Source organism: Leuresthes tenuis, unplaced genomic scaffold (assembly GCF_036924035.1).
Source record: "Leuresthes tenuis unplaced genomic scaffold, fLeuTen1.0.hap1 SCAF_15, whole genome shotgun sequence".
In the NCBI taxonomy this organism is placed as follows: Eukaryota; Metazoa; Chordata; class Actinopteri; order Atheriniformes; family Atherinopsidae; genus Leuresthes; species Leuresthes tenuis.
In genome coordinates, this window is record NW_027325369.1 from 20448718 (window position 1) to 20473187 (window position 24470).

General features: G+C 39.7%; 2 protein-coding genes across 3 annotated transcripts; both read right to left on the reverse strand.

Moving 5' to 3' along the window:
- Nucleotides 1–208: 208 nt before the first annotated feature.
- On the reverse strand, nucleotides 209–4404 carry cldn23l (claudin 23-like). 2 transcript variants are annotated; one of them, XM_072365406.1, is made up of 3 exons: nucleotides 4127–4404; nucleotides 2129–2252; nucleotides 209–2018 (listed from the first exon to the last, which is right to left on the reverse strand). In XM_072365406.1, exon 3 carries the CDS (start codon nucleotides 1809–1811, stop codon nucleotides 1059–1061), a length of 753 nt encoding a protein of 250 aa, XP_072221507.1. In that variant the 5' UTR covers nucleotides 1812–2018; nucleotides 2129–2252; nucleotides 4127–4404; the 3' UTR covers nucleotides 209–1058. The 2 variants fall into 2 exon arrangements, with proteins under 2 accessions (XP_072221507.1, XP_072221506.1); XM_072365405.1 differs by having other exon boundaries at nucleotides 2122–2252.
- A 1441-nt stretch (nucleotides 4405–5845) lies between these two features.
- On the reverse strand, nucleotides 5846–14190 carry grhl3 (grainyhead-like transcription factor 3). The gene is made up of 15 exons (XM_072364927.1): nucleotides 14047–14190; nucleotides 12410–12584; nucleotides 12237–12301; nucleotides 11177–11447; nucleotides 10846–11085; nucleotides 10124–10235; nucleotides 9874–9968; nucleotides 9248–9406; nucleotides 9081–9156; nucleotides 8870–8991; nucleotides 8005–8030; nucleotides 7810–7895; nucleotides 7619–7704; nucleotides 7378–7442; nucleotides 5846–6130 (listed from the first exon to the last, which is right to left on the reverse strand). Exons 1-15 carry the CDS (start codon nucleotides 14061–14063, stop codon nucleotides 6013–6015), a joined length of 1713 nt encoding a protein of 570 aa, XP_072221028.1. The 5' UTR covers nucleotides 14064–14190; the 3' UTR covers nucleotides 5846–6012.
- Between the last annotated feature and the right edge of the window lie 10280 nt (nucleotides 14191–24470).

Below are 24470 nucleotides of genomic sequence, written 5' to 3' on the forward strand. Positions count from 1 at the left end.
TAGCTTTGTGAATTAAATAATGACACCATGTAATATGTCATGTTGTTTTTCATCTGAGGTTGAGTGTACAGGATTTTAGTACATGGAAAGGATAGGATTTCAGTTTTCAGAACTTTTTTTCACTGAAACATTTTTTAAAATGCTTTTCACTGTTGATGTCTTAAAAAGGACAGATACTAAGAATAATGCGGCGCACGGTGATCCGCTGTATCATGGGAATGCTTTATTGAATGCACAATGACCCAACAAGTAGAAATGCTTTAAAATAACAACAACAAATCATTTTCAAGACTTAAACTGATGTACAACCAACTAGAGGACTCTAACCTCTCACTGTTCACATGATTGTGGAAAAAATACCACATTCACCAAATATAGTCCCCTTGATCAAGGCATCACACAAAAGTTTTAACTACCTGGTGCAAAAATTATTATTCTCACAATTCGGACGTCAAAAATATTCAAAGTAGATTGAATAATGTTTTGAGGTTTTCATTTAAGATTTTTGAGCACTTTTCCAAACCCACAAAGAATGTTCTACCTATTAGTCAAATTTTCCCTAAACATGTTACATAATACCAAAAAGTACATACATAGATACATCTCTATATATGTAAAAGTATTTTTTTTCTGTGATAATCTGTAATAGGATCTAAAACCACTCTTAACACTCTAAAATCATCTAAGAAACATACTCTCTTGTTGTATTTCACAGTCTTGTTCAGATACACATGTCATGTTTTTGCTGACAGTACAAAGTCAAAAGGCATCAAAATGTAATACTTGAACCATATTTCACTACATTTTGCAGTTAGAGGCAGTTAAAGTATTTCAATTTTTTTTTTCTTGTAACATTCATCACTTTCTATTTACATTCTAAATCATTCAAAAGCGAGTTACATCCATGATGGTCATACCTTTGTTCGAGTTCATTTATCTGTTATAAGCACTCTTCTTCGTAAGTGGATTCAACTTATCTTACATCAGCTGGCAGATTTATGAGCAGATAAGAGGGTTTAAGAATGGTTTCCACATTTTTGTGAGACTGGGTTCATGATCTAACAGCTGACTTCATATACATCCATGTCTGTTTTGCTTGTCATTTCTGGACATGAGTGACAAGCAGGGCAGACAGTTTGCTCTGGGCGGGATGGGCATGTAGGGCATCTTGGTCGTTTGAAGCTGAACAGCAATGCGCTGCCTCCCACCAACTGTAAACATGAACCCAGCCATCCAAAGTAGAGCGAGCCAGCTGGATACAAGCTCAGCTGGGGGGACCTAGGGTTACTGATCTCTTGATTTGGATCTATCCCAAGCCTTTTAAGGTTGTGGGTGTACACTCCTAATGCAATCAGGCTCAGCAGCCCAGCAATCACCACTAGGAGTCCTCCTGAAGCTGCCACCCCTCTTAAAGGTAGATCTGTCCAGCACCGGACCCCAATGCAAGCCAAAACAATGCCAGTCCCGCACAGAAACAAGGAGGTAAGCACCAAGCCCTGTGCCAGACGAACCCGTGGGTCTCTCTGATATGGACCAGCTACCGGCCAGCACTGCTTCAGCTCAGAGTGCTCCACCTGCAGACAGCTCTCCCACAGGCCATCGGAGCGCAGTAAGAGCAGTGTCTCCGCTGACCCAGATCTGGCACCTGTCCCTGAACCTTTCGCTCCTGCTCGAAGAAGAGACCCTGGCCCTGCCATGCTCAGACGTGCTTGACCCTCTCTCCACTGGGGGGTGATAGCAGCAGTGAAGACAAGTACCAATCCCAAAGGGGCAAACACGATTCCCATCACCATGGAGGCTGGAGTGTGCATAGTTTCTACTGAAAACTTGATTTTCTCTGAAAAATTTTCAAGACTTAGAGCTAATTAGTCTTTTGAAAATAAAACTGTAACAACACTGAATGTGCAGTGAGAATTCTCCAAAACACAAACAGGAGAGACTGTTTCTCCAGGTGGGGAGGCTGATTGTTGGTCAGATAATTAGTGTGGCGTCAATCTGCTGAATCACATGGATCTACCCTTAAAAAATGAAGAAAGAAAGAAAGACATAAACAAGACATCACAGTCGTAGCAAAAGTAATCAGGGTAAAAGTAATCAATGATCATAATAATAAAGGCTCACCCCACACCTCTTCATCTCTTCATCCACTCCTCTTATTTAGTTGCAGAGTCTTCATTCTGAATGTCTGAGTAAGTAGCTTCAAGACGACCAGGTGGAGAAGCAAAGGTAGGGCTGACTTCACTGCTCCTGAGCTGGACAGGAAAAAGAACCAACAGTTGATGTCTGTCTCTGTTGCTAGGATACAATAACCTGGCCAGTCTCAAAGTGGAAGTGTGTGTATGCGTAGCTGTATTAATGAGAAGACCTTGTTACACCTCTCTCTATGTGATGCTGTTTGCAAACATTAGAATCGTTGTGTTCGGCTGGGTGTGTTTCACAGGAGGGAGCTGTTATCTAAATGTCTGACGACAGATGGTCAGATATGACCTTGGTGGAATCTTGTTGGGCTAGAAACAACGCCAGGCCTGATTACAGAGTGAGTTCATCTCCAGTTTCTCAACCCAGAGACGGGAGGAAAGAGTGTCCTCGGTAAAGGGGGCAAGTCAACCTGCAGACGCGTTGTACGAATCATGCAGACACAATCAATATGTCTGTGTCAAACAAACACCCAGAACAGAGACGACGTCTCTGCAGGAAGGGGCACATTTGAAGACAAGAAAAGACTCCTAAAGCCACATGTTATACACTTTATTTTAAGATATTTTTAGTTATAAGGACAGTGCAGCAGCAGCCCAGTTTTCAGTACAAAATCATCTTATTTTCTGAGCCAACAACAAATATGATGATGAAATTTGAGATGTAAAATATGAAGTTTGTGAATTGTCCAGAATTTCTGGTTGAGATTTAAAGATTAAATAAAATTCAAAGCTGAAATTGAGAGCTGACCTTGCATCTCTAAAGTATTTTATGCTAAATGATTATAATTTTGTGCTCATATCATCTTACACACAGAGACGTTTACAAACTAATGAAATTATGTGATTCTCTCAAACCAAGGGGTCATGAGATTTCCATGTGAACTTTGTTGACATAGTTAATATTATACCAGCCAGATCTGCAGGTCTGTGCAAACAATTTTTAGCACCTTAATTATTTCTGTTTATCTTTCATGCACCATGCAGGAAAGGAGCTGAAATGTAGATGAATAGAATCACAGCAAAGAATTTACAGTGGAAATTTTCATGCCTGTTGACATGATAGAAAAATGTAATATTGGGCCAATGCTGATCTGTTTATCTGTATATCTAGGACATAATTAATGGGAAAACAGTTACCCTGAAAATGTCACAGGAGAGCAGATGCCATTTAGCTTGAGAAGACAGAACAAACTTGTTTATATCCTTAATTCAATATAGAAATAAATTTTTGAAGAGGACACAGACAAAGAATAGGTACAGGGTTAGGGTTATCCGAGAATATGCACGAATGTACCAGAAAAAGAGTTAAATCAAGAATATTGAAGAAAATAATGCTTGAATAGACTTAAGAGTAGAAATTTCCATAATAATGCACGTTTGCATGTTGATGAGATTGAAATGAGTGGAGCGTAACTCCGTAAACACAACAGCTACGGGAGCTGTTGATGGGATTTTTGATGCTTTGCTACTAGAAGCTTTTTCAGCGTACTGATGGGAGAAAGAGTACGTGACAGACGAGAGGATCTGACACAGATGTCAGTCGTCATTGAGTGTGTTGTATGAATGTACACATTTTTTTAAACTTGTAGATATATCTTGTATTTTACTGTGGCTAAAACAGTATTTTTTTTATCTTTATTAATCTTCTTTTAAGGTTTGATCATAGCCTATAAAAAATAAAGAAATTAATCTCTCAGAGCTGCCAAGTTCACTGATGCCCTTGTACAGATTAAATGCTGTGACTTACCATGGTGCTTAAGTTGTTCCAGTTCACAAATGACAAAAGGAAAAGTACTGAAACATCTGCAGAGAAACTGGTAACGATCTACCATGAATAGGCTAAACACTTTCTCTTGAACGGGCACGATCAGAGCAAAATGCAAATACAAGCATGCACACGGATATGGTCCATGAAGTCAGTTACTTACCATTCAGGAGGGCTTCTGTGTATCTCACTGCAGACTGTTGGCTGCCTCGCTGCTCTCGCCTGAACGGCGAATATTTTTCTCTCTTTGGTAGCAGATGGTGCAACCACCTCCTCATTATTCTTGCTCCCTTTATCTTCTCGTCTATCCTTGCCGCCACAGTTTCCACGAGTGTGTCTGCCTCCTAAATTTCTCATTCCTCATGTTTCTGTCCTTGTGTCTGCCCCCCTCTTGTTCCCTCCTGCTTCCCTGTCTGTCTGCTCCTCTGCCTCTCTCTTTCCCTCTGCATGCATTGCTATCTCTGACTTGCTGAAGGATGTCTTTGTAATATCTGGAACAGAGTGTTTTTCATGTCAGTGTCACTAATAGGGATAGTGAGCTCTCTATTGAACATGAACATGCTGATTACTTTGGAGCACAAGGAGCTTGAAAAAAAAGATGTGATTGTGTTTTTTTTTTAATGTGCATATGATATCTTACACCATTTGGAAGATTTCTGGTTCTTACCTTGGTTTATCTACAGTAGTCCACATGTCCAAGTGGTCTTACCGAAGTGTCCTTGGAAAGAACACTTAGCCCTATGTTGACCCTGATGTTTTCATATCAACTTCATTACTCTAAGAGATATGATTTCAGTCCTCTCACCTTGAAACAGATCATTACTTTACATAAGTGATATAATCACAAAAGCAGAATGTCGATAATACCTGGGCCACTCATATTAACACTACATATTATACAGATTCACTGACAATAAGACTGAACCTCTCTCATGCTGAAGATTTTCAGGCTTTTGTTTGAGCCGATTGTGCAATCAGTTGTTTCCAATATGCACTTCACCTCTAAAATCCTATTGAAACTGTGCACATCTGCAGAACAAGCATCTCACATTGTAATTGTTTCTGTTTGTTCTTGCAGTAATATATCCTGGACAAGATGTGAAATGACAGTTTTCAAATTAGTGTGAAATGACTAAGACCAACACAAAAACTTATTATGCATTTTCTTTATTTTCGTACAAAAGGGGAAATATATGACTAATATGACCGATATAGCCATGGTATAATAATGAAATAATACAGGGATACATGTTTTGAAATGATGCGTTATGTTAAAGGAAGCAAAATCCTGCAAGTTTCTCCACACACATACACATGAATGTTATGAAAGGTGCATGGTGATTTGAACTGCTTCCAGAAAAACTCTGTGGTTATACCGTACAGTTAGGAAATGTCCAGAGCTTGGGGCTAAACAATGGCCTGACCAAAAGCAATTTGTGTGTGGTTTTATGGGTGGAAATGTATCACGTCAGTTTCTGAATGCAACCTGGCATTGGGCAGCTTTACTTGTGAAACTAACTAACAGGAAGATTTTTGGCCTTGGACAACACTAATCTCAAGGTTGTGGGTAAGAAAAACGCACCAATGGATTTGTAAAAGAAATGATGAGTACACTGAAAGCAGCAAGAGTTACATACTTTAAAGACGCTGAAAAAGCTCTGAAAAAAATTTGAAATTCATAGCAACTTGAGGAAAATGGATGACGACATGCGCACGGCTAGTTTATAAAAAAAAAATATATATCATATTACAATCTATTTACATATATGTACAGCCTGGTCATGATAATTGCTCTTACATTACAAAATTAAATTTAAACAACAAACAATTTGAACTGGGCTGAGCAGGAATCCCAAAATAAAATAAAAAAAAAAACAGTAAAAAAACAAAAACATGAAAATCTTTTCATATCTGACAATCAGAAGAGGTCCACTCTAGCTCCTTCCCTAGCTTTTGGCAGTCCACAGCTTTCATTGTCTCTGATGGGGCAGTGCATTTAGATTGTTTGGACTATCACCCGTGTTTGTTCATCCTTCAAAAGACTTGTTTTCATACTTCAACGAGAGTGACTTGGAACTGACCGGTGGCCACATCAGATATTTCAATGAGGAAGGCTGACTGGTTGGTGTAGTGTTCAATGATGTTATCGTCCATGTTGACGAAGATCCTGCCGGCAAGACATGTAAAAGCAAAGTGTTACTTCAATTCCTACTTTTAGTGAACAGAGACAGTAAAACGCATTAACAAGATTAAAGGAATACACGGCCATAAATTCAATTATGTAAACTGAACTAAAAGTGTTGTGCTCTTCTTTCCATCCAAGACAGTTTGGAGGAAGCTTCTTTGGTGATAATCAGGTGGGCGGTACATCTCCTACATTGTAATAAATCGGGTCACTGTCTGTTTTCTAACCTTTAAGTCTTTAATGCTTGAACTAACCAGCGACTCACGCACTCAGCCCGCAGGGACAGGGTTGATTGAAGACGAGAGCAAAAGAGGAGGGAGGGAACTGCAGGGGGAATGTAATCCAACCTGTTAGCTTAGCTGCTCCCCCTACAGCGATAGCTGCCTGTAAGTGGCAGGAAAATCACCCAAAGCTGCTGCTAAAGAGGTTACAAGAAAGGTCCTCTGATCTGTCCTGGTGTCATACAGGAAGAATTCTTGGCCATCATGTGTCAAAAAACTTCAGCCCTGGCAGAAGTTTTGTGTTTTTTTCAAATTTTTTTATTTAAAACAAATGCAAAATAGCCTTGTGGAAATTCTGCTGAAGAGACATGCCTTTTTCAAATCCTGCTCGCTGTGAAAGCTGCCTAACAGCAATGACAGCTGTTTTCCAAGCAGATCTTTATAAACTTTCTTCACCATCAGACAACCTCATTTTCCCTTTTATTGAAACAGAAAATAAAAGAGGGGGCCTCCTATCCAACTGAAAACATCCAAATCCGACACAAAAGATGAACATCTCTTAAAAACTCATATGAACTTTGTGTGATGTATGGCTGTTCCAAACTTGATGGACAACCTTAAGCTGGTGATTGAAGGTATCTGAGGCCTTTATCAAAAGACACTTCTATTTGAAAGGGACTTCCTGATACTCAAAGGAGATACAGTTAAAAAGAAATGTTGAAAAAATAAATAAGGTAAACAATCCCGAATGACTCATCAGCAGGACTTATGAAATCTTTTCATCCTCCTTCTTTAGAGGAGCTACAATTAACGCATTCCAGAAGGCCAAGTCAACTAACCTACCAACCCGGTCTGTCAACTTGAGCTTGCATAGAGAAGGATGAGATTAAAGCTACAAATGAAACTCAGAGTTTGTGCAAATCATCTGCCTCAGGTGCGCTCCTTTAATTTGTGTGTCAAGCGAGTAGTAGTGTTTAAGACATACCAAAGAAACAATAGAATACTCACCCTCTTTTGCACTTTTTGTAGATTTTCCCAATGGTGTTCTTTTGCAAACAATACTTTTCTGAAATCTGAGAAAGGAAAAGTATATGACATGACAGTTAGCATGATCTCCTGCAGAAAGAAAGAAAATAAGCTTTCTGGAATGTACTAAAGACATTGACGGTGCTGTCTCTTCTTAGACACCAGATCAGCTCAAACAGGAATGCATTTGGGAGCATTTTTGTCACGACCATGTAATACTCACAGCTTCTCGTAGGCCCGACACCGTTGGTGAGCTCAGCATGAGTGCATCAAAAACTTCCTCTGTGCTGGTCCTCACGTATAGCAGAACTATTGGAGAGTGAGAAAGAAATAAACATTTAGCCTTGAAGGAGATAAAAACTTATTGGCTTATTGTTGTTGCCTTTTTAATCAGACTTGTGGTTTCCTATCTACCTCGTTGTGGGTCTTCTTGGCGGGCTTGTTTGTTGAGTGGAGAGGTGCTCTGGTCTCTGTCTGGATACATCCTCTTCATACAACTCCTGACAGCACAAAAACAACACCCATATTAGTCAAAAGCAGGCCCCACATGCCAGTTTGAAAATGACAGAGAATGACGACCCAATGTTATTTTGCTTTGACAGTGCTTACCTCTCAGTTTCGTCCTTGGGAGTGGCCTAGTGAGATGGAAAAACAGACAGGAGACCAGAAATCTGATTAGACACAACTCCACTGATAAAGACATTGCTTAATAACCCCCTTCCCACCATTGCTTGTGTGTGATACCTTATAAAAAGGAATGTTATCATCACTTTAAGCATGCATTTACCCATGACCTCTAACACAGCCACATAAGCGTGGACACCGATAGAGAGACATAGATAGTACCAAATTACGGTTAATCACACTGTCCAATCAGAGATGTGTTCTGCCTCAGCCTTTCAAAGCTGAGTGTGTTCTATTAACACCATTTTCAGTGACTGCAAATCAAGCCTTGTTGCATGTAAAATAAATCTAAATGTAAGTGTATTGTCCAGTATTTTTCATTCACCGCTGCATACACTCACAGATGTATCTCTTAAGACTCCACTTTGCAGGAAAGCTGACCTGTCTGAACAGCACTCTCACCACACTGTTTTGCAAGTGTGCGAGTGAAATACATTAGAAAAATGAGGGTGGCGTGCTATTTATCAGGTGTGAGATGTTACATCAGGTGAGTGTATGTTTTCACACAAGACATAATAGCTTAATCTCAATGCCAGCAGCTGGAGCAGCTTGGACTAGTTCCTCATTCGACTTCAATTAGCTCATTTGATCTGAAGTCTGTACTTAGCTTTACTTTCGCTGGCATTAACAACACACCCACTCGCCCTACTTCCATCCTACTTTTCCCACCGCATAGTTTTCCACGGTTTTTTTCTGCTCCGCTCGTGCCTGTCCCATCCCCTGCAGGTGTGAACAAGTGAAGAGAGGAGGAAAGAGGAGCAAACAACAGTGTGGTTGAAGAGAGACCTACCATGCGCTGTAAGCTGGAGAGGTGTGTTTCTGGAATGAAGAGAACAGGCTGGGTGATGTGGTCATCCAGGGTCTTGAAAAAGGTGTACTCAGTACCGATGGAGCTACTCACAAAAGACTTAGCTGGAAGTAAAGCAGAGAGATGAGCAACATTAGATTTAAGAGTCTTTGATAGCAAAATGATGGTAGTACAGTTGATTTGCAATACTCACTGTTTGAATCATTTGTATTCTTTCCCCTCCTCTTGGATCTCTTCCTATCCTCATCTCGCATCTTTCTCTCTGCTCCCTGAAGACACCAACATGGTTAGCTATGGTTAGACTTCACAAATGGCATTTTTTAAACTTTATTTGTAGGTGAATGAAGTAAAGTGAGGTACCTTATCGCAGAAAATCTTGACCTGGCAGGCAGCTCTGTGTATGAGTTGGTTAGCTCCTGAGCTGAAGTCGTAAGTGTCGATCTGTAGGTTTAGAGGCAGACCTTTCACTCCTTTTTGAGAGGAGAAGTCTGTGCTCAGGGAATTGATCCCAATGTACACCTAGAATAAGAAAATTATGATTTAATCATATTATGTATTCATTTTGAATGTGTCCACCGTGACGAGACATAAGTTTTACTTATATAGTCAAAATGAATTAACAATATGGTGGTATGTTTCCAAAGCAAGCCCCAGTTTGAGGTGAAAGGAAGAACACTCATCTGCAGCTGGATAGGTGACCCTACTCAAATACTTTTGGGCCACAAATAAGCTTGCATAAGCTGTCGTGGCTTTCGCCTAATGTGGTGACAAAGGCCTTAGGGGCAAACACATTTCTTGGATTCCTCTCCTCCCTCCTCTGCCACTCCTACCCTCCCCACCTCCCTTTACCACCATCCCTCTGTGTTCCTGTAAAGTTCCACCTGTTCTGTCACTTCTCCATTCCATGACTTCGCCTGGTAGAGCTGTGTAAAAACATTGGTGTATATATAAGTGTGAACGGCGATGTGTGTGCACACTTCTCCTACCTTGGCCTCCTCATTTGGGTTCCACACAAAAGAGAGAGCATTGAAGGCCACCTCCTCTACGTTGCTGATGCCACTGAACACTTCTTTGTAGTCCGCTATTTAAAAAGATATAAGCGAAAATATTCTGGTCACATTACCTAATGATGATTATATTACATACCATGTAAAAAAAAAATCACTTTTATGAATTTGTTTTTTTGCAAATATACAGTGACAATACAAGTATATTTTCACATGTCGAAGAACATACCGATGTCAATGACCCTCTGCTTAATGGTTGGTTGGCGCGCATGCCAGTGGTTCCAGAAGCGGAGCTGCATTTCTGCGCTTTTGTCATTCTCAAATACAGCCATTACAACAGTCTGAAAAACAAAATACAACAGAAAAAGTCAATATTAGGCTAATTTGTCTGGCTGTATGTAATTCTCTACAGCTGCTGACATTTCCTGACTGACCAACTCTCCTTTAAAGACCAATGGTTCATTCATCACTCCAAATCCCTCTTTTCTCCCTAACTGTCATCATTTATTTGCAGTGAGCTTGCACTCATTTGTGTATACTCTTATTCTCTGATTCAACCGACAAAGAAAGAGGCTGTAATGTTCACCACACCTTCCTCTCTTCTGTTTTTTTTTTACCTTGAAGACTAATGCAATTGAGCTGAGCTGTGCTGCACTCTTGCCTCATTTAACTGCCATAAGAATAAATTATAGGGGGAAGACACTGCCATTTTCATGGCGCAAGCCCAGTGCACAATGTGTCAGCAGGGAATTAGTCATAGAAATAGCTGACTCCAAGGGAGGGACAGATATTTGGGAAGGGTTCATTTGGTGGCACGCAAATAATTTATGTACAATATGATCCAGAAATCTTTTTAAAAGCCTTTAAATAAAGATACAACAATGGGCTAAAGTTCTCTAACGTAACAGTCAATAAAACACTTTGGAGATACATTTTCACACCATGAATTACCTTGACTTTTGTGGCAGTGAAGCAGGCACTACTGTCCACTCCATGGAGAGTGATGGGGTAGAACTGGCCCTTGTTCAGGTATACCATGGGTAGCTCGCTAGACTTGTGTGAGGAAGCTGCAGGAGCTCCAAGAGAAAACTGGAGCTCATTCCTGAATCTTTCTGGTGGGGAGCTGGTGTAGGAGCCTGAATAGACTGGGCTGGAATGGTTTTCAGGGAATGGATCGCTGTAGGGAAGATTCTGATATCCACACATATGTATTAGTGAATTAGATATAGGTTAGCGGCACAGGACGCAGAGTTCAACTTTCAAATAATGACATTAAGCTTACCTCAGCGCTGTGGTCTTGGAAAACATTGCTCTCTGGCCACTTCTGCAGCAAGGTGTCAAAGATAATGTTGAGCTCCTGCTTCTCATATGTGTCTGCTACAACACTGGTCAGGGTGGTGTATGTGTCTGAGGTGGTGGGAACAGAAATGGGCAGAGAGGTGATCTGTTTCGAAACCTCATGGGGATGGGACGAGGGAACACTTTCGGAGAGAATCTTCATGACATTGTTGGATGCCTCCAGTGAAACAAGCTCATTGGTGTTGGTCAGACTCCTGCCAAGTTGGAAAGTGGAGAAGAGTTTAAACACAGCAGGGAATTCAGCGTTGTGAGGTCATCACAAGTGAGATGTCAACAGAGTATGAAAACGTGACCGACTGCTGGCATGCCTTTAACATTACAGAAGCCTAAGTCGACCTGTACAAACGTACAGCAGTGACTAAAAGCACTAATTGTGTGGTGGCACACAAAGCTACTGCAGAAAGCTGCTTGTAGAAAGGTAGGGTTTGAGTCTGGGTGGGAACTATTTGTTTCCTAATCCAGCCTTTTTTTCTTCGCTATGTTTGACTTTCTTCACTGAAAATGTTTGTGGGGACAACACTGCGCCCTAACAATGGCCCTTTCTCACCAATCCAACAACAGGGAGGAATAAGGAGGAAAGAAGGAGGAACAACAAACTGTCCTCCTGTTGTGAAACTCTGTTAGAGAGGAAGACGATGATAGAGAAAGGAGAGATGAAGTGGAGTGGTGGACATTAATCCCTCTCACTCTGTTTGACTAAAGGATTACCCACTCTTGAGTTTATGACCTCGTAGAGTGAGTCCCTTTCTCTTTCTTAATCATTACTCTCACAAGTTTCATTGAATTAAAAAGGTAAAATAAACAAATGGATTGACTCAAATGTATGATTCAGACTGGCATGGAAATAAGGAATTGCCAATGATGTGAGGTTCATATGAGGTTTACTTTATATATTTTCAAATATGTCCACGATTGATACTATGAGACAATCATGTTGCAACTGCAACTTTCTGTCCTGCAGATGCAGATGTTGGAAGACTCACCTGTCTGTTGGATTGCAGATATTGGGAATGCGGTTGCAGACAATGGATTTTTGCTCTTTTTGGTTCTGGAAAAATATCAGAAAGAATGAAATGTTATCAAAGTCGTGAATCATACTTAGGGTTAAAGTTCAGCCGGCTTGCTTTCCCAGAAGTTCAAACTAAACAGTATTTACCCTGCACTGCTCTTGAAGCATTGTTAAAGCTGCAATATTGTCTCCTGGGTGGAGTCTGGGTTTGGAGTTGTTCTGCTCAGGGACAGGGCTGTCCAAGTAGGACCAGGAGTCCATCATGTAGTTTGTGTAATGGTTACAGCTGAAGTTCTCACTCTGAAAGACCAGTCCCAGAGTCCTACAGATAGGATGAAAAAAAATGTGTGATTTATCAGATTGACAGTACAATTGACAAATCAAAATACACCATAAAAGAGTAAAACAAATGATATCAAAGGATTATTAGCAGCAATCCAAGAGGCGAATACACTTTTTTTCAGAAGCGTTAATGCCTCTTCGATTGACAGGGTTTGACAGAGCAGAAATAAACTGGAGTTTAAGTATAACAGTGCCGGAGCCTCAGAGCACTGCACATACTTGCCCTTTAGCTTGAAAGGTTTCGATTGCAAAACCTCAGAGCTGAGTAACATCCCTCAGGAGCAGTGTTGTCAAAAAAGGTTTTAGAATGCAGAAATGAGAACATACATGCAGGTGTGTGTGTGTGCGTGTGTGTGATGTAGTGTTTTTAAGCATTGTGAAAGGAGAGGGGACTACATTCCGAATCCTGTATAAACTCTCTTATTTGCATTGGAGATGACAAGATTTCTTCACTTCGTAAACAGAAACCCACAACTGTCACTGAGGTAAGCTCTGGTTTTCCATTTCAGTTGTAATAAACAAAAAAGACACCCTGGGATCTGATTTGTTTGGAAAGACTCACTGCGACATAGGATTGTAAACATTAAGCATGCCAGGATAAGCCCTCTTTGGAGTTAGTCAGAAGTGGCTGAGGAACAAATAGCTGCTGTGTAGCCTGGATAAACAGTTAATCAAATGTGCTGACAGGAAGGCAAGACGACGGATATTTACAATCAAGGCAGAGCCAAAGCTTAGAGGGGGCTAAATGTTTTAACCCAAAGAAATATTTAAGAATGGAAACCGCATTTCAATTTGTTTAGACATCAAAATATAATATTAAACTCCGTACATAGATTATAGGCTCTGAGGCAAAACTCGAACAGCTGGTTCTTGGTGCACCTGTCTGTCACTCGCAACATGCTTTTTATGCAATAAAATGTGTAGGTTATTTTGCATTTCATTCCTAATACCAGCTGAGAGCATTTTTTTTTACACAGACAGAGCAAAGTGTACTGTAAAGTTTCACCGTTGTGTAATTTAATGCATTGCATGCTGTCATTACCCTGTGTCTCTGTCTAACACCTCAAGAAGAGATTATTATTTCCCGGTCTCCTTTTGTACCCGTTGGCCCCCAGGTTAGTGACAAAACAAGCTGAAACAGACCCATTCCAACCACAACTCCATCTGTGTGTGTGTGTCTACTTGTATCAATTTCCATGTAAAACATCCCCTTTTAAAAAACAGGGATTTTTTATATGTGGGTCCCGTGGCAAAAAAAAAAGCTTAGGAATGGGGTTCTTTACCTGAAACTGCCATATTTCACAAACTATTTACTGTATTAAACAGTGTCCACACTAAAACACTGACAAAAAGCCCAGTATGCAAGACACAACATATTTATATAGTGCATATTTCAAGCCAAACCAGCGTAGAAAACAAAATAAAATCCTGAAAGAACTTACTCAGTCTCTTTGGTCATGTCTCCAGTACAAATCAGTCTGAACAGGTTCCTTTTAGTTCAACTCTTTGTGTTTTGTACGCAGTTTTCTCTCTATGTCAGTCCAACAGGGAAGAGTAGTGACACACAGAAATGAGTCAAGTGGAGTGATTCCTTCGTAAGAGGGCCCAGATTTATTTCATGTCAGCACAGAGATTTCCTCTCTCCTCTGATTGGCTGAGAGCTGTGCAACAGGTGTCTGATAGGACAGGTGGGGGGAAACTTGCCTGCAAGTGTATGAGAGTTTGCAGCCAGATCCATTTGCATGACAATCCAAGGCAGGAGCATTCTGAATCTCATTATGATATCGGATAAAAGAGTGAGATTGGGGATCCCCGAGGTGTGAAATGTTTGGTAATGATTCTGTGAAAGACAATTAAGGGAAGGGACACAGATTTAACATGTTAAAAGTTTTCCAGTATCATTTTTCCCTCTCACCTTTTGCTTGTATGTCATGAAAAGGTTTTGGTTTCTTTACTTTCTGGGAATCATAGAACCAAGAATTAACTTATTCGGGAAACTTATTTTATATCTTATTTCAAACACGTTTTTGAGCCAAATGGTAATGTTGTGAGACACATGAATGTTCATATCATATATTTGTATCCTCAATTCTTGAACATATCTGCTGTTTTCTTTTCCTCTTTATAATTTGCCATCTTTGAATTTACACAGCAAAGTATGATCAATATAGAGGTTTTTTAATTTAAGTAATCCTCAATGAATGAATGGATGATGAAGAAAATCGAAACAATGATACAAAAAACAATAAATACAAATTATTTAAAAAATATATATATATTTATTTTGATCGGCAGACCATTTACCAAGTTTTGCATCCAAAATTAGGTAAAAGTACAGAGGAGCTATCAGCTATCTGATACTGAAGTATCAGAAGTATTCATTTTACAGAATGGTCCCTTTCACAGCTGTTAATGATGCCCTGATGCACAGTAAAATGTGTTTTATGGTTGTTATTCAAAGCAGCTGGGGAAATTTTGAATACTGAGTAAAATGTTATGAATTTTACCTTGAAATGATGTTTCTTGCAATTAAATAGGCGATTATACCTTTGAAACAACTAAGTTAGATTATGATTTCAATATCTCCCTCTGAAATGTAGTGGTATGGAATAAAAAGCATATAATGAAAATAAACGAGTAACGAGCACTGCTATTGTTACAGGAAGCCTCTCACCAGAGTACAGTGGCAATGAGGGGAGGACAGTTTTGTAGATCATGACAAGAAGATGTGCTTTCTTACATAACATGGCTTAACATTAAAACAGAAACACTTCCTAGCCAGGAAAGCCTCAATTTATGGCTCTGGCTACCAGGAAGTCAAGAAGAGGGAGGTTTTATCACATATCGTCCACATGCTCAGTATCCAGTCAAACTGAACAAGCATATGATTTCATGTTGCTCTTTATCTGTTGGTTTGTGTATATGCAAGCTGACCCCTGAGGGAATCTGGCGTGGTAACACACTAGGGTGCGTGCTGTGCGGCTTGCCTACACACTCATGCACACCCTTAAAAAATATTAAACACGCAAACACAAAGAGGCCCTGAGGGGGAATTGGCTTTGAATGAAAAGAAGATTTTTTTGGGGAGGTCTGACATGCCTTCATTTCTCTGCAGTAAATAGGTCCTGAAAAGAAAATGTAGCCAATCAAGCTAATGTTCATTACCCATTCAGACAAAACATATACCTGTAAGCCATAGCATCATGATGTCTAAAATGCTACAGACAGGCCATGTTTAGGTTAATGTGGATGATCATCTTCAGTTATTAAGGGTGTGAGCTTTTTCTCTTTTATTTTATTCATTTATTTCTGTCTTGACCCAGCCTTTCTTATATTTTCTACACCTATCCTCCATTGAAACTGTGAAATAAGCACATCTACATGTTTAGCTCTTTTATCCTGGCTTTTAACCTTGCCCCTTTACCAGCGCTGTTTGTGTCTCTTCTCTTTAACTACACAAAAAATCCTTTAACATTCTGATTTATTCACCTTACATCAAACCTTGAGATATCCCTGGATGCTTGCTATAAATCAAAATCAGAGGGGAAATTTACTGCAATTGTGCAATACACAGGTACATACTTTTTGTATTGGCAGCAAGTTATTAATGAAGCGGCATTAAAAACTGTTAGAAAGTGAGTTTAGAGTGAGAAAATATCACAAAGTCATTTTTACAAAGCAAATATGTTAAAGGATATTCTTTATGGGCTTGGTCTTGTATTCACTTATCTTTTGAGGTCTCTCCATACCATGCCAATGGCGTTACATTTGCTTTTAGAATTTGCTGATAGCTAATTCCTCCTTCTACCTCCTAAGTGTTCAATGTGCTGCTAGCTGGGACACAATCCCAAAGCGTGAGCGATGTTTAACAGTTGAGGACATTTCTGTAAGAAGCTCTAGCTTCGTCTGTCCAGGAGACTTGTTTCTCAGTATCCATCTGACTCCAGCAGGAATTCTGATTCAATTTGATCTCGCAGACCTCAACTTCAACACCAGAAAAAAGAAAGAAAGAAGGATTAACATTTAGCTTTAATTCCTATGGAGACACAAGATTAATTATCTTTATTTTCATGCAACTACTCACGGTCACACATATGTTGATCCACTTTCCATGCCACTGCTTAAGTTAAAAGAAACTGAAAAATCAGTTCAACTGCAAGTGAGAAATTTTGTTTTAGTTCAGAAAGCAGGGAATCACCATGAAACCAATCATTTCCAAAGAATAACTTTTATATTTATAGAATAAATTTTCCAAACAGATTCATGTAAGGAGGAAATACAATTTCTCACTATTCAAGAGTGAGTTTCAAGTAGTACGTTGAATCAGTGCTAAATGATAAGTCATAAAATATATGGCTAGTTCAACAAAAATGGTAGAAAATGCACAAGCCAGCTGCAAAAGGCAATAGAAATGTGAGATGAAATGAGATATGAAATAGTAGAATAATATTTGACTGATTTTGTTGCATAATTACATAGTTTCTTCAAGAAATTGTCAAAGAAAATGATGGGATGGGGATTCTAAGCTGCCAGTAAATGTCCGGGAAGCAGACACCTTTCCACTGTTAAGATTAGGCTTAAAACTTTCCTTTTTGATAAAGCTTATAGTTAGGGATGGCTCAGGTAATCCTGAAACATCCCATAGTTAAGCTGCTATAGGCTTAGACTGCTGGGGGACCTCATCTGTCACACCTTTCCTCACTTTGCTCTCTTTTCCCCCCTGTTTAATTTCACAATTGATTTTATGTACATGTGACATTATTGTGGTTATTAACTTGCGTTTCCCTGTTCCAACAGGTATCCTTTGAATGGCGTTATGGTGTTTTTCCCCCCTCTTTTCCCTCTTTTCTGCCTTCTCAAACCCCAGCTGGTCGAGGCGGATGGCCACCCTTCCTGAGTCTGGTTCTGCCAGAGGTTTCTTCCTGTTAAAAGGGAGTCGTTCCTTTCCACAGTCGCCACAGGCTCGCTCAGGACGGGAAATTGGACTGAAGACAAGTTTCGGTGCAATCTGTTGGTTTCCTTAGCTAGGATATTCATTTTTGAATTGGCTCTATATGAATTAATTGGATTATGATTACAATGAATTGAATTCCAATTGGCTTGAATTGGACTATATTACTTAAGTGCCTTGAGATGACAATTGTTGTAATCTGGCGCTATATAAATAAAATTGAATTGAATTGAATTAAGTTTTTCTTATTCACTGTCATGAAAAATCAAATGACCTTAACGATGTTGATGTCTTCATACAAACTTTGATCCTAGCATTAATGTTCAGTCAAGCTTCCTTAAAGTTATCTCTTTAGTGAGGTACTCTCATGTCAAACCTAACAAATGTGTCAACAGCCACACAGAGACCTCAGGACTGATATGACAAGTTGGGAACGACAAGAACGCTCAAGATGGATGAATGTCATAAGATGTTCGAAAAACTGCCTTGAAACTCTTCCGTTGAGTGAAAGGCGAGTTTCAAGCACTGGGGTACTTCTGTCTGTTGGGTGACTGTTTGTGTGCATGTGAATGAGAGCATGCAGCCATGCATGGTAGCATGCAAACAAACGTCAGCACTGGCTCTATACGCACGACTGCTGCTGAGAAGGGAGAACTCTCAACACCTCTGTCCTTCAACTATATGTCTCTCCTCATCCTTTCACCTCCTTTTCTTCCTCCTACTTTCCCTTAAGACCATTTGGCTAATAAGTCTTATCTGCTCCTACCGCTTCAGGACAATTTCAATGTGACCCAAACCATAAACACATTCACTTTTGGATTCTTACACCGGTGTCATGCAAGATGAAGAAACGTGTGGAAATGGAAGTGATTTCTTTTGTTCTCTGGCTGATCCCTCTCATCCACTCCTACACACCATGCCTATCTCAAAAATCTTTCTCTCTGTTGTTATCTCTCTGCATCAGTGTTACCCGGTTCATCGTGGAGTCATGCATGCTGAAGGTTGAGAGAGATACAAGAAGCCCAGGGCATGCTGCTGTCTTTTGGCTTCTCACACCGGGAAACTTGGCTGCCTGGAAACAGAATGCACCTGTTATCATTAGAAGATACGTGTTTAAAAAGACGTTTCTGACATCAAAGATTCCAAGATTCTTTCCTAAATTTAAATATGTTTTCTACTTTCCTAACAATTACTTTTCAGAAGTAGTCATAAGCCGTGTCTGCTTGGAGCCAGACATCACTACTAAGATCAATTCAAGTGTCATGATAAGCATCAGCAGGACTGTGAGACTTTCATTGTGAAATAGCATTTACACAATGACATATGATAAATGTTGGGTTGTACTCAAAATCTGTTTGCGCACTCTTTTGGTGAATCATAGTTTTAAAGAGTTATAAAGAGTAATTCTTCTTCCTTTACTCAGAGCTAATTTCACCTCATGATTTTCCCTTGCAACTGTATATTAACAATTTTATTAGAGTTTTCAATCATTTTCATTGCTTCAGTGCTGTTTGTTAGCATTTTGGTTTTTCGCAGCCGCTGATCCTCGGGCCTGTGTCCATACGGTACCAGGCTTTAGGTGCGATAGAACTCCAAGAGAAGTTTATGATTAGTATAGTTAATACAATTAGTATATAACAAGTGTATAATTCTACTTGGTGGAAATAAAAGTGGTTATGAGTATCTGAAACTCTGATGTCTGTGCTAAAAGCTTACTAAGCTGTGTGTTCACATGATCCGCTGACCTCAGACAGGTGTTTTTACTTCTTCTAACCTGCAATACTGAGGAGGATGAGGAGATCTCTTTAGCAGAACTCTTCTGTCACTTTGTTTGATCTGGACTAGTGAGGCTCCAAGAGTCTGGAGAGATTCTTGGACAAACCCCCCCCCCAAATCTGCACCACTTCTGTGTTCTGTTCCAACCACCAAGGCAACAGCAGCCACTCCCAGAAACTCCACATTGCCCCAAGTGAGGGATCATGGTTGGGGGTAGTAGGTAAGGGGGTTGAAGGGTGTTAGGTGTTAAATTGAGGGATGTGGGAGTGACAATGAGAATATGAAACAAGATTATGGAGCAACAGCATGTGGGAGAATCAGAAAAAACATGGAACAGTCAGGAATGTGCAGCAGAATTTTAAGAATCCTACAGCCATAAACATTTCAGTGCTTTGGCATGTATGCGTTGACTGACTGAGGGTAGGATAACACACGCCTGGGGCAGGGGGAAGCTGCAGAGTTGACTGGTGGTGGCATTGCTCAATGCTCATGCATTTCTCAGAGCTCTGCTTCGGGGAAACTCTGAAGAGAATAAGAAGCCTGTTTCCTGCTATTTCATTTAATGACAATACAAAATGCAGAAAGCTAAATGCACGAACAATTTGAAAAAAAGAGGTTTTCCATCCTTCAAAAATTGTCTTGCTTCAGACTGAACTTTGTTAGACCTGAGAGTAAGCACATCTGAATGACATGTTGTTATCAACATTTCTCTCAAACTTTAACATTTGTGATCTTGCACTTGAAATACCTCTGAGTTGGAAGATATTTTTCATTCTGAAAGGAATCATTTAATACTTAGCAGTCAAGGATGTTGCAAAGTTTGACAGTATAAAGCAGATCCAGTCCGGATTAAAGCAAAAATCACATCACATCTTTTGAAGATGTCCACTTTTGATAATTTACAAGCTGTGTGTTACTTCTGCATCAATACAAACAGTTTTTCTTAAATATAATGTTTACCCTACAGTAGAACAGTCAGGTAGGTCTAAAAATACAGAGAGGAGCTATTTGTTTAAGAGAAGGAAAAGACTGTAGGTATTTGCACTCTTTGTTGTATTAGTTTACTGTCATACCTTGTCAACCTCTGTCACAGACAACCCTTCTGTTTATGGAGCACTGGTATGAACACAACTGAAAGACTCGATAGCGGAATGATGCATATGCACACATCTATAGCTGATCATTTTTGAAAACTTGCTTTCTTTCTTTAAAAAAAAGACTCGAAACATAAGCACATGCACAGCAAAAGACACACGCACACAATCAAAATCAAAAGTTGGCAAATGCAGTAAAGTGATCATTATGTCAGTCACACAAGCCATCGTATCTCAGTGGTCTCCTTGTGGTCATATCAGCTAACGGACAAATCAGTGAAGCAATGCTAATGAGAGAGAATTAAACAAAAGTTAAGCATCGAGTGTCAAGATTCAAGGAAACACAATCTCCGAGGGAGTATTGATACGGTAATTGAGAGTGCCACTATACAATATTGGGAAGTACAGTAACATTTTAGAATTGTGTTACTTTAAAAAAAATAAAATAAAAATTAAATCTGCAGCAGTTTGACATTACATGTTTGGCCATCCTTTTCCTCCAGATCAAGTACTTAGATATCAAGAGGTAAGCCATTACAATCACAAACCCACTGCACATATATGAACAGCACGTCAGAAGAATGAAAATAAGATGTCAGGTTTAAAATACTATGTTAAAAGAGGGGGCTGTAAAATGTCCAGAGCCAACTCATGGTTTGAGTTGTCAATTGTCTCTCTCTCTCACAGAGAGCAGTTGTTGGGCTCATCTCCATATCAGGTTTCGTTCTGGAACCCTCAGGCCACATAGATGCAAACTCTCTCAAAGTTAGCCTTTGAGGACTCTTATCTGCGGCAACTAGCAACTCTTAAAACATAATTGAGCTCTGATGTGAAGTGCTGAAACATTCCTTGGTCTGTGGAGGTAACAGCCCACATTTAGGTTATTAACTTTATTGTAAATTCCACAATCGAACATTTAAACTGTTTTCTAGATTAAGGCTTTTAATGAGGGATTTAAAAGGCAAAAAGAAAAGTTTTGTAAGATATGAAAAATATTTCTCAAAACTGGCATTTCTAAATACTCTCAGTTTCTAAATGATTAATGGGGACAAAGGCAAACACGCCCTAACAACCCTCACGACATAAAAATGCTGCAATGTTAGCCAATCCAACAGGCTGCTATTCGTGACAAAATGAAAGTGCTCGTCTTCACCTTTACCTTTACATGTGTCTGGCGTGTTCGAGAGGTCTATTTCTGATATCTGCTGCGAGGTGAAGAAGGAAGAGAATAAAGAGAATACAGGTTTTCACATTGTGGTAACATTAGATTAGTTTGGACTGCTTGCTCTAGATGTAAGCACCCCTGTCTTTAGCCTGGCGCTTGTAGACCTTGTATGGCTCTTTTGACCCAGAGAATTCACCCCATATTGCTGCCATTTTATCCATGCCATAGCTGCTTGGTTTAAGATAGAACTATCTCCAAACCCTACTGATCCTATGTGACGGTAAAATACGGCAAAAATACATAAATTTTCTTCAATACACCCACTTTTGGGAGAAAACACTTTTGTTAATTGAGATAATGTGTGAATATATTACTGATTTTATTTCTACATAAAGCTGAGCGCAAATTAGAAAAAGTTAGACTTTATTTGTGTGAGGCGCTATTTCTTAATTTGGCACATTAATCACTAAGGTGAACAGGCACAGTGTGTAGAACCGAGTGTGAATGCATTAAACAATCTTGTCCTTCCTTAAATAAGTCCATCTCACCAAAACAAGTATTTGTTGGTTGTGATTTTAGCAGCTTGCGCAATAGTAAGGATATCGTGTCCCTACTAGCTAGTAAATTGTGAACAAAATGGTCCCCTGAGCATCGAATCATTTGTCATTCTAATGAAAAATTTCAATTTGCTGGTAGGTTTGTTGTGGCCGTATAGCCTTGGGCCCTCAATACCCTTAGGAATCCTGAGTCTGACATTTTGGCTAAAATCTCCTGCAGGCAGTAATATTACACGCTTTAGTATGTTTTCACAGCAGATACAATACAGCTCACATTCTTCAGAATAAGGCATGACACAGTTGGCTGACAATACAACAATCCTGTGCTAATTAAAAGTTTTCTTGTGTCTTTTTCTCACACGTCAGTTGTTTGTCGAGCTCAAAAAGAGATGAGTGACTTTTTGGGTCTGTGTGTTATATGTCAGCATGCAGTATTAGAAGTTGTACAAAAGTGGACTTTCATTTGCAGGTTAAATTCAATGGAAACTGAAGAAGATTGGGGCCAAAGTGGGAAAATGTTTTTAAGAAATTACACCCCCGTGTGCAGGTTAAAGCAGGAAACACGTGTCTACACCTGCTTTCCTTTCCTTGAAGATAAATATCTCTCTTCCACCTTCCCACCATCTCGTTCTTTCCCTCCCTCCTCCTCTTCCTCATCCACCCATCAACCCTCTCTGTCCCTCTTTTTGTATGGATGACTGCTGATATTCCCGTGGGATAGTGGAGGAGGAGAGCTTTCCAGGGCTTGTTGCTGCATCATCCTAAATAAAACAGGGAACATGTTCAGACCACCTTGCCGAGGGTTCACAAATGAAACTCTCAGACAGAAACTGCTTTTTTTTTCTGCTTGTATGTCCTTCTTGTATGCACAATCCCTATTGATGCTATGAACAGTATTAATAATGCTGTCATTCTCCACTAACTCTCTCCTCGAATGATTTGTTTGTCTTTTTATGTTGCTTTTATTTGTTTAGTGTCTTTCTGGTTATTTTGCATCAAATATGAATCAAAATATTTATCTATGAATCAAATATTTTATTTCATAAATGAGGCATCAGTGCAGTAATTTTTAATTAAATCAGTTCTGTAACGTTTCTTCTGTATATTTTATAATCCAAAACAAAAAATAAATCAAAATAGAAACATGTAATTAAAAATGTCACCTCTGACAAGTTTGAATTGATTTTCAGCAAAGGAAGAGTTTTTTTCTCCATGTTCACCTGTGATACTTCCCCATAATCTATTTCTCTCTCTCCCCCTCCCTTTTCCTTTCTTCATCTTGCGCCCAGTTTCAGTCTACATGTCTCAGCTCGTCGAAGGATTGGAGTAACCACACACTCCTTTTCTCCTCTGTCAACAATCACGGTGCCCTGCTCAAGGGCCGCAGCAGGGAGCGCCACGTTGCAGACAGGGAACAAGGAAGATTGACGTACTTGCAGTCCCTGTGACCTCTAGGCTTGGTCCACAGCCAAAGTCTGTTCCCATGGAGATAGTTTAGTGTTTTTTTTCCTGTAAAAAGCTGCAGCGCCCAGTTGCAATTACTCAATCCGATGGAGGCTTATTTGTTTTTTTTCTTTTGCCTTTGAATCTGCTTTTCTGAAAGATCTTTTGAGAAATGTTCATAATGATATATTGAAATAGATGTGGTTGTTAGATGTCGTGTGGTTATCTAGTTTACTGCTGTAAGAGTTCAAATATGATGATACTAGTGGCCATTAGCAGTCAGTGTCTTGTTGCTCATGGTCGCACTCCTTGGGATAAGCAACTATCCTTGGGATCAGAATGAACAGTCAAACCACATAAACACACAAACTCAATGATATAGATTAGCAACATGATAAAGTAACTGAAGGCATATTCAATGATAGAATATATTTGAATTTCCAGCATAGGGTAAGATTTAATACCCAAAACCAAACAAAGGTCGTTTGTTAGTCTGATGGCCTGCTGAGTTGAATTTAGTTTCCTTATGATGGTCTGATGGGCCCCACTGGATTGTTATTCTATCAGTTTCTTTTCTCATCATTTCTTTTCTTACTTTTTGCAAAGGTGTCACGTTGGGTGGTGGAGTGCGAGGTGAAGGTAGGACCCGTATGCAGATACTTCCAAAGTAAAACTTGATTTATTTCAAAATAAACAAAACAAAAGCACAGCTAGGCCAGAACACAAAAACACCCTAAACTGTGGAAAAAAAACTGGGCAAAACAAAACCTGACTGTGACTATGAGAAACATGGGAACAAACTTGACATAGGCAAATCTGACTTGACCTGAGTCAGTGACGGCAAGGATCTGGCAAAGTGCATGAGGAAACCTGGAGACTA

Excerpts from the sequence above, each read along its gene's own strand:
- cldn23l (XM_072365406.1), bottom strand. The coding sequence starts at position 1,811 with ATGCACACTCCAGCCTCCATGGTGATGGGAATCGTGTTTGCCCCTTTG.
- grhl3 (XM_072364927.1), bottom strand. Across the intron at positions 9,157-9,247 it reads TCAAGATTTTCTGCGATAAG|GGAGCAGAGAGAAAGATGCG; the intron begins GTACCTCACTTT and ends TGGTGTCTTCAG. Across the intron at positions 7,896-8,004 it reads CCCAAGGACGAAACTGAGAG|GAGTTGTATGAAGAGGATGT; the intron begins GTAAGCACTGTC and ends TTGTGCTGTCAG.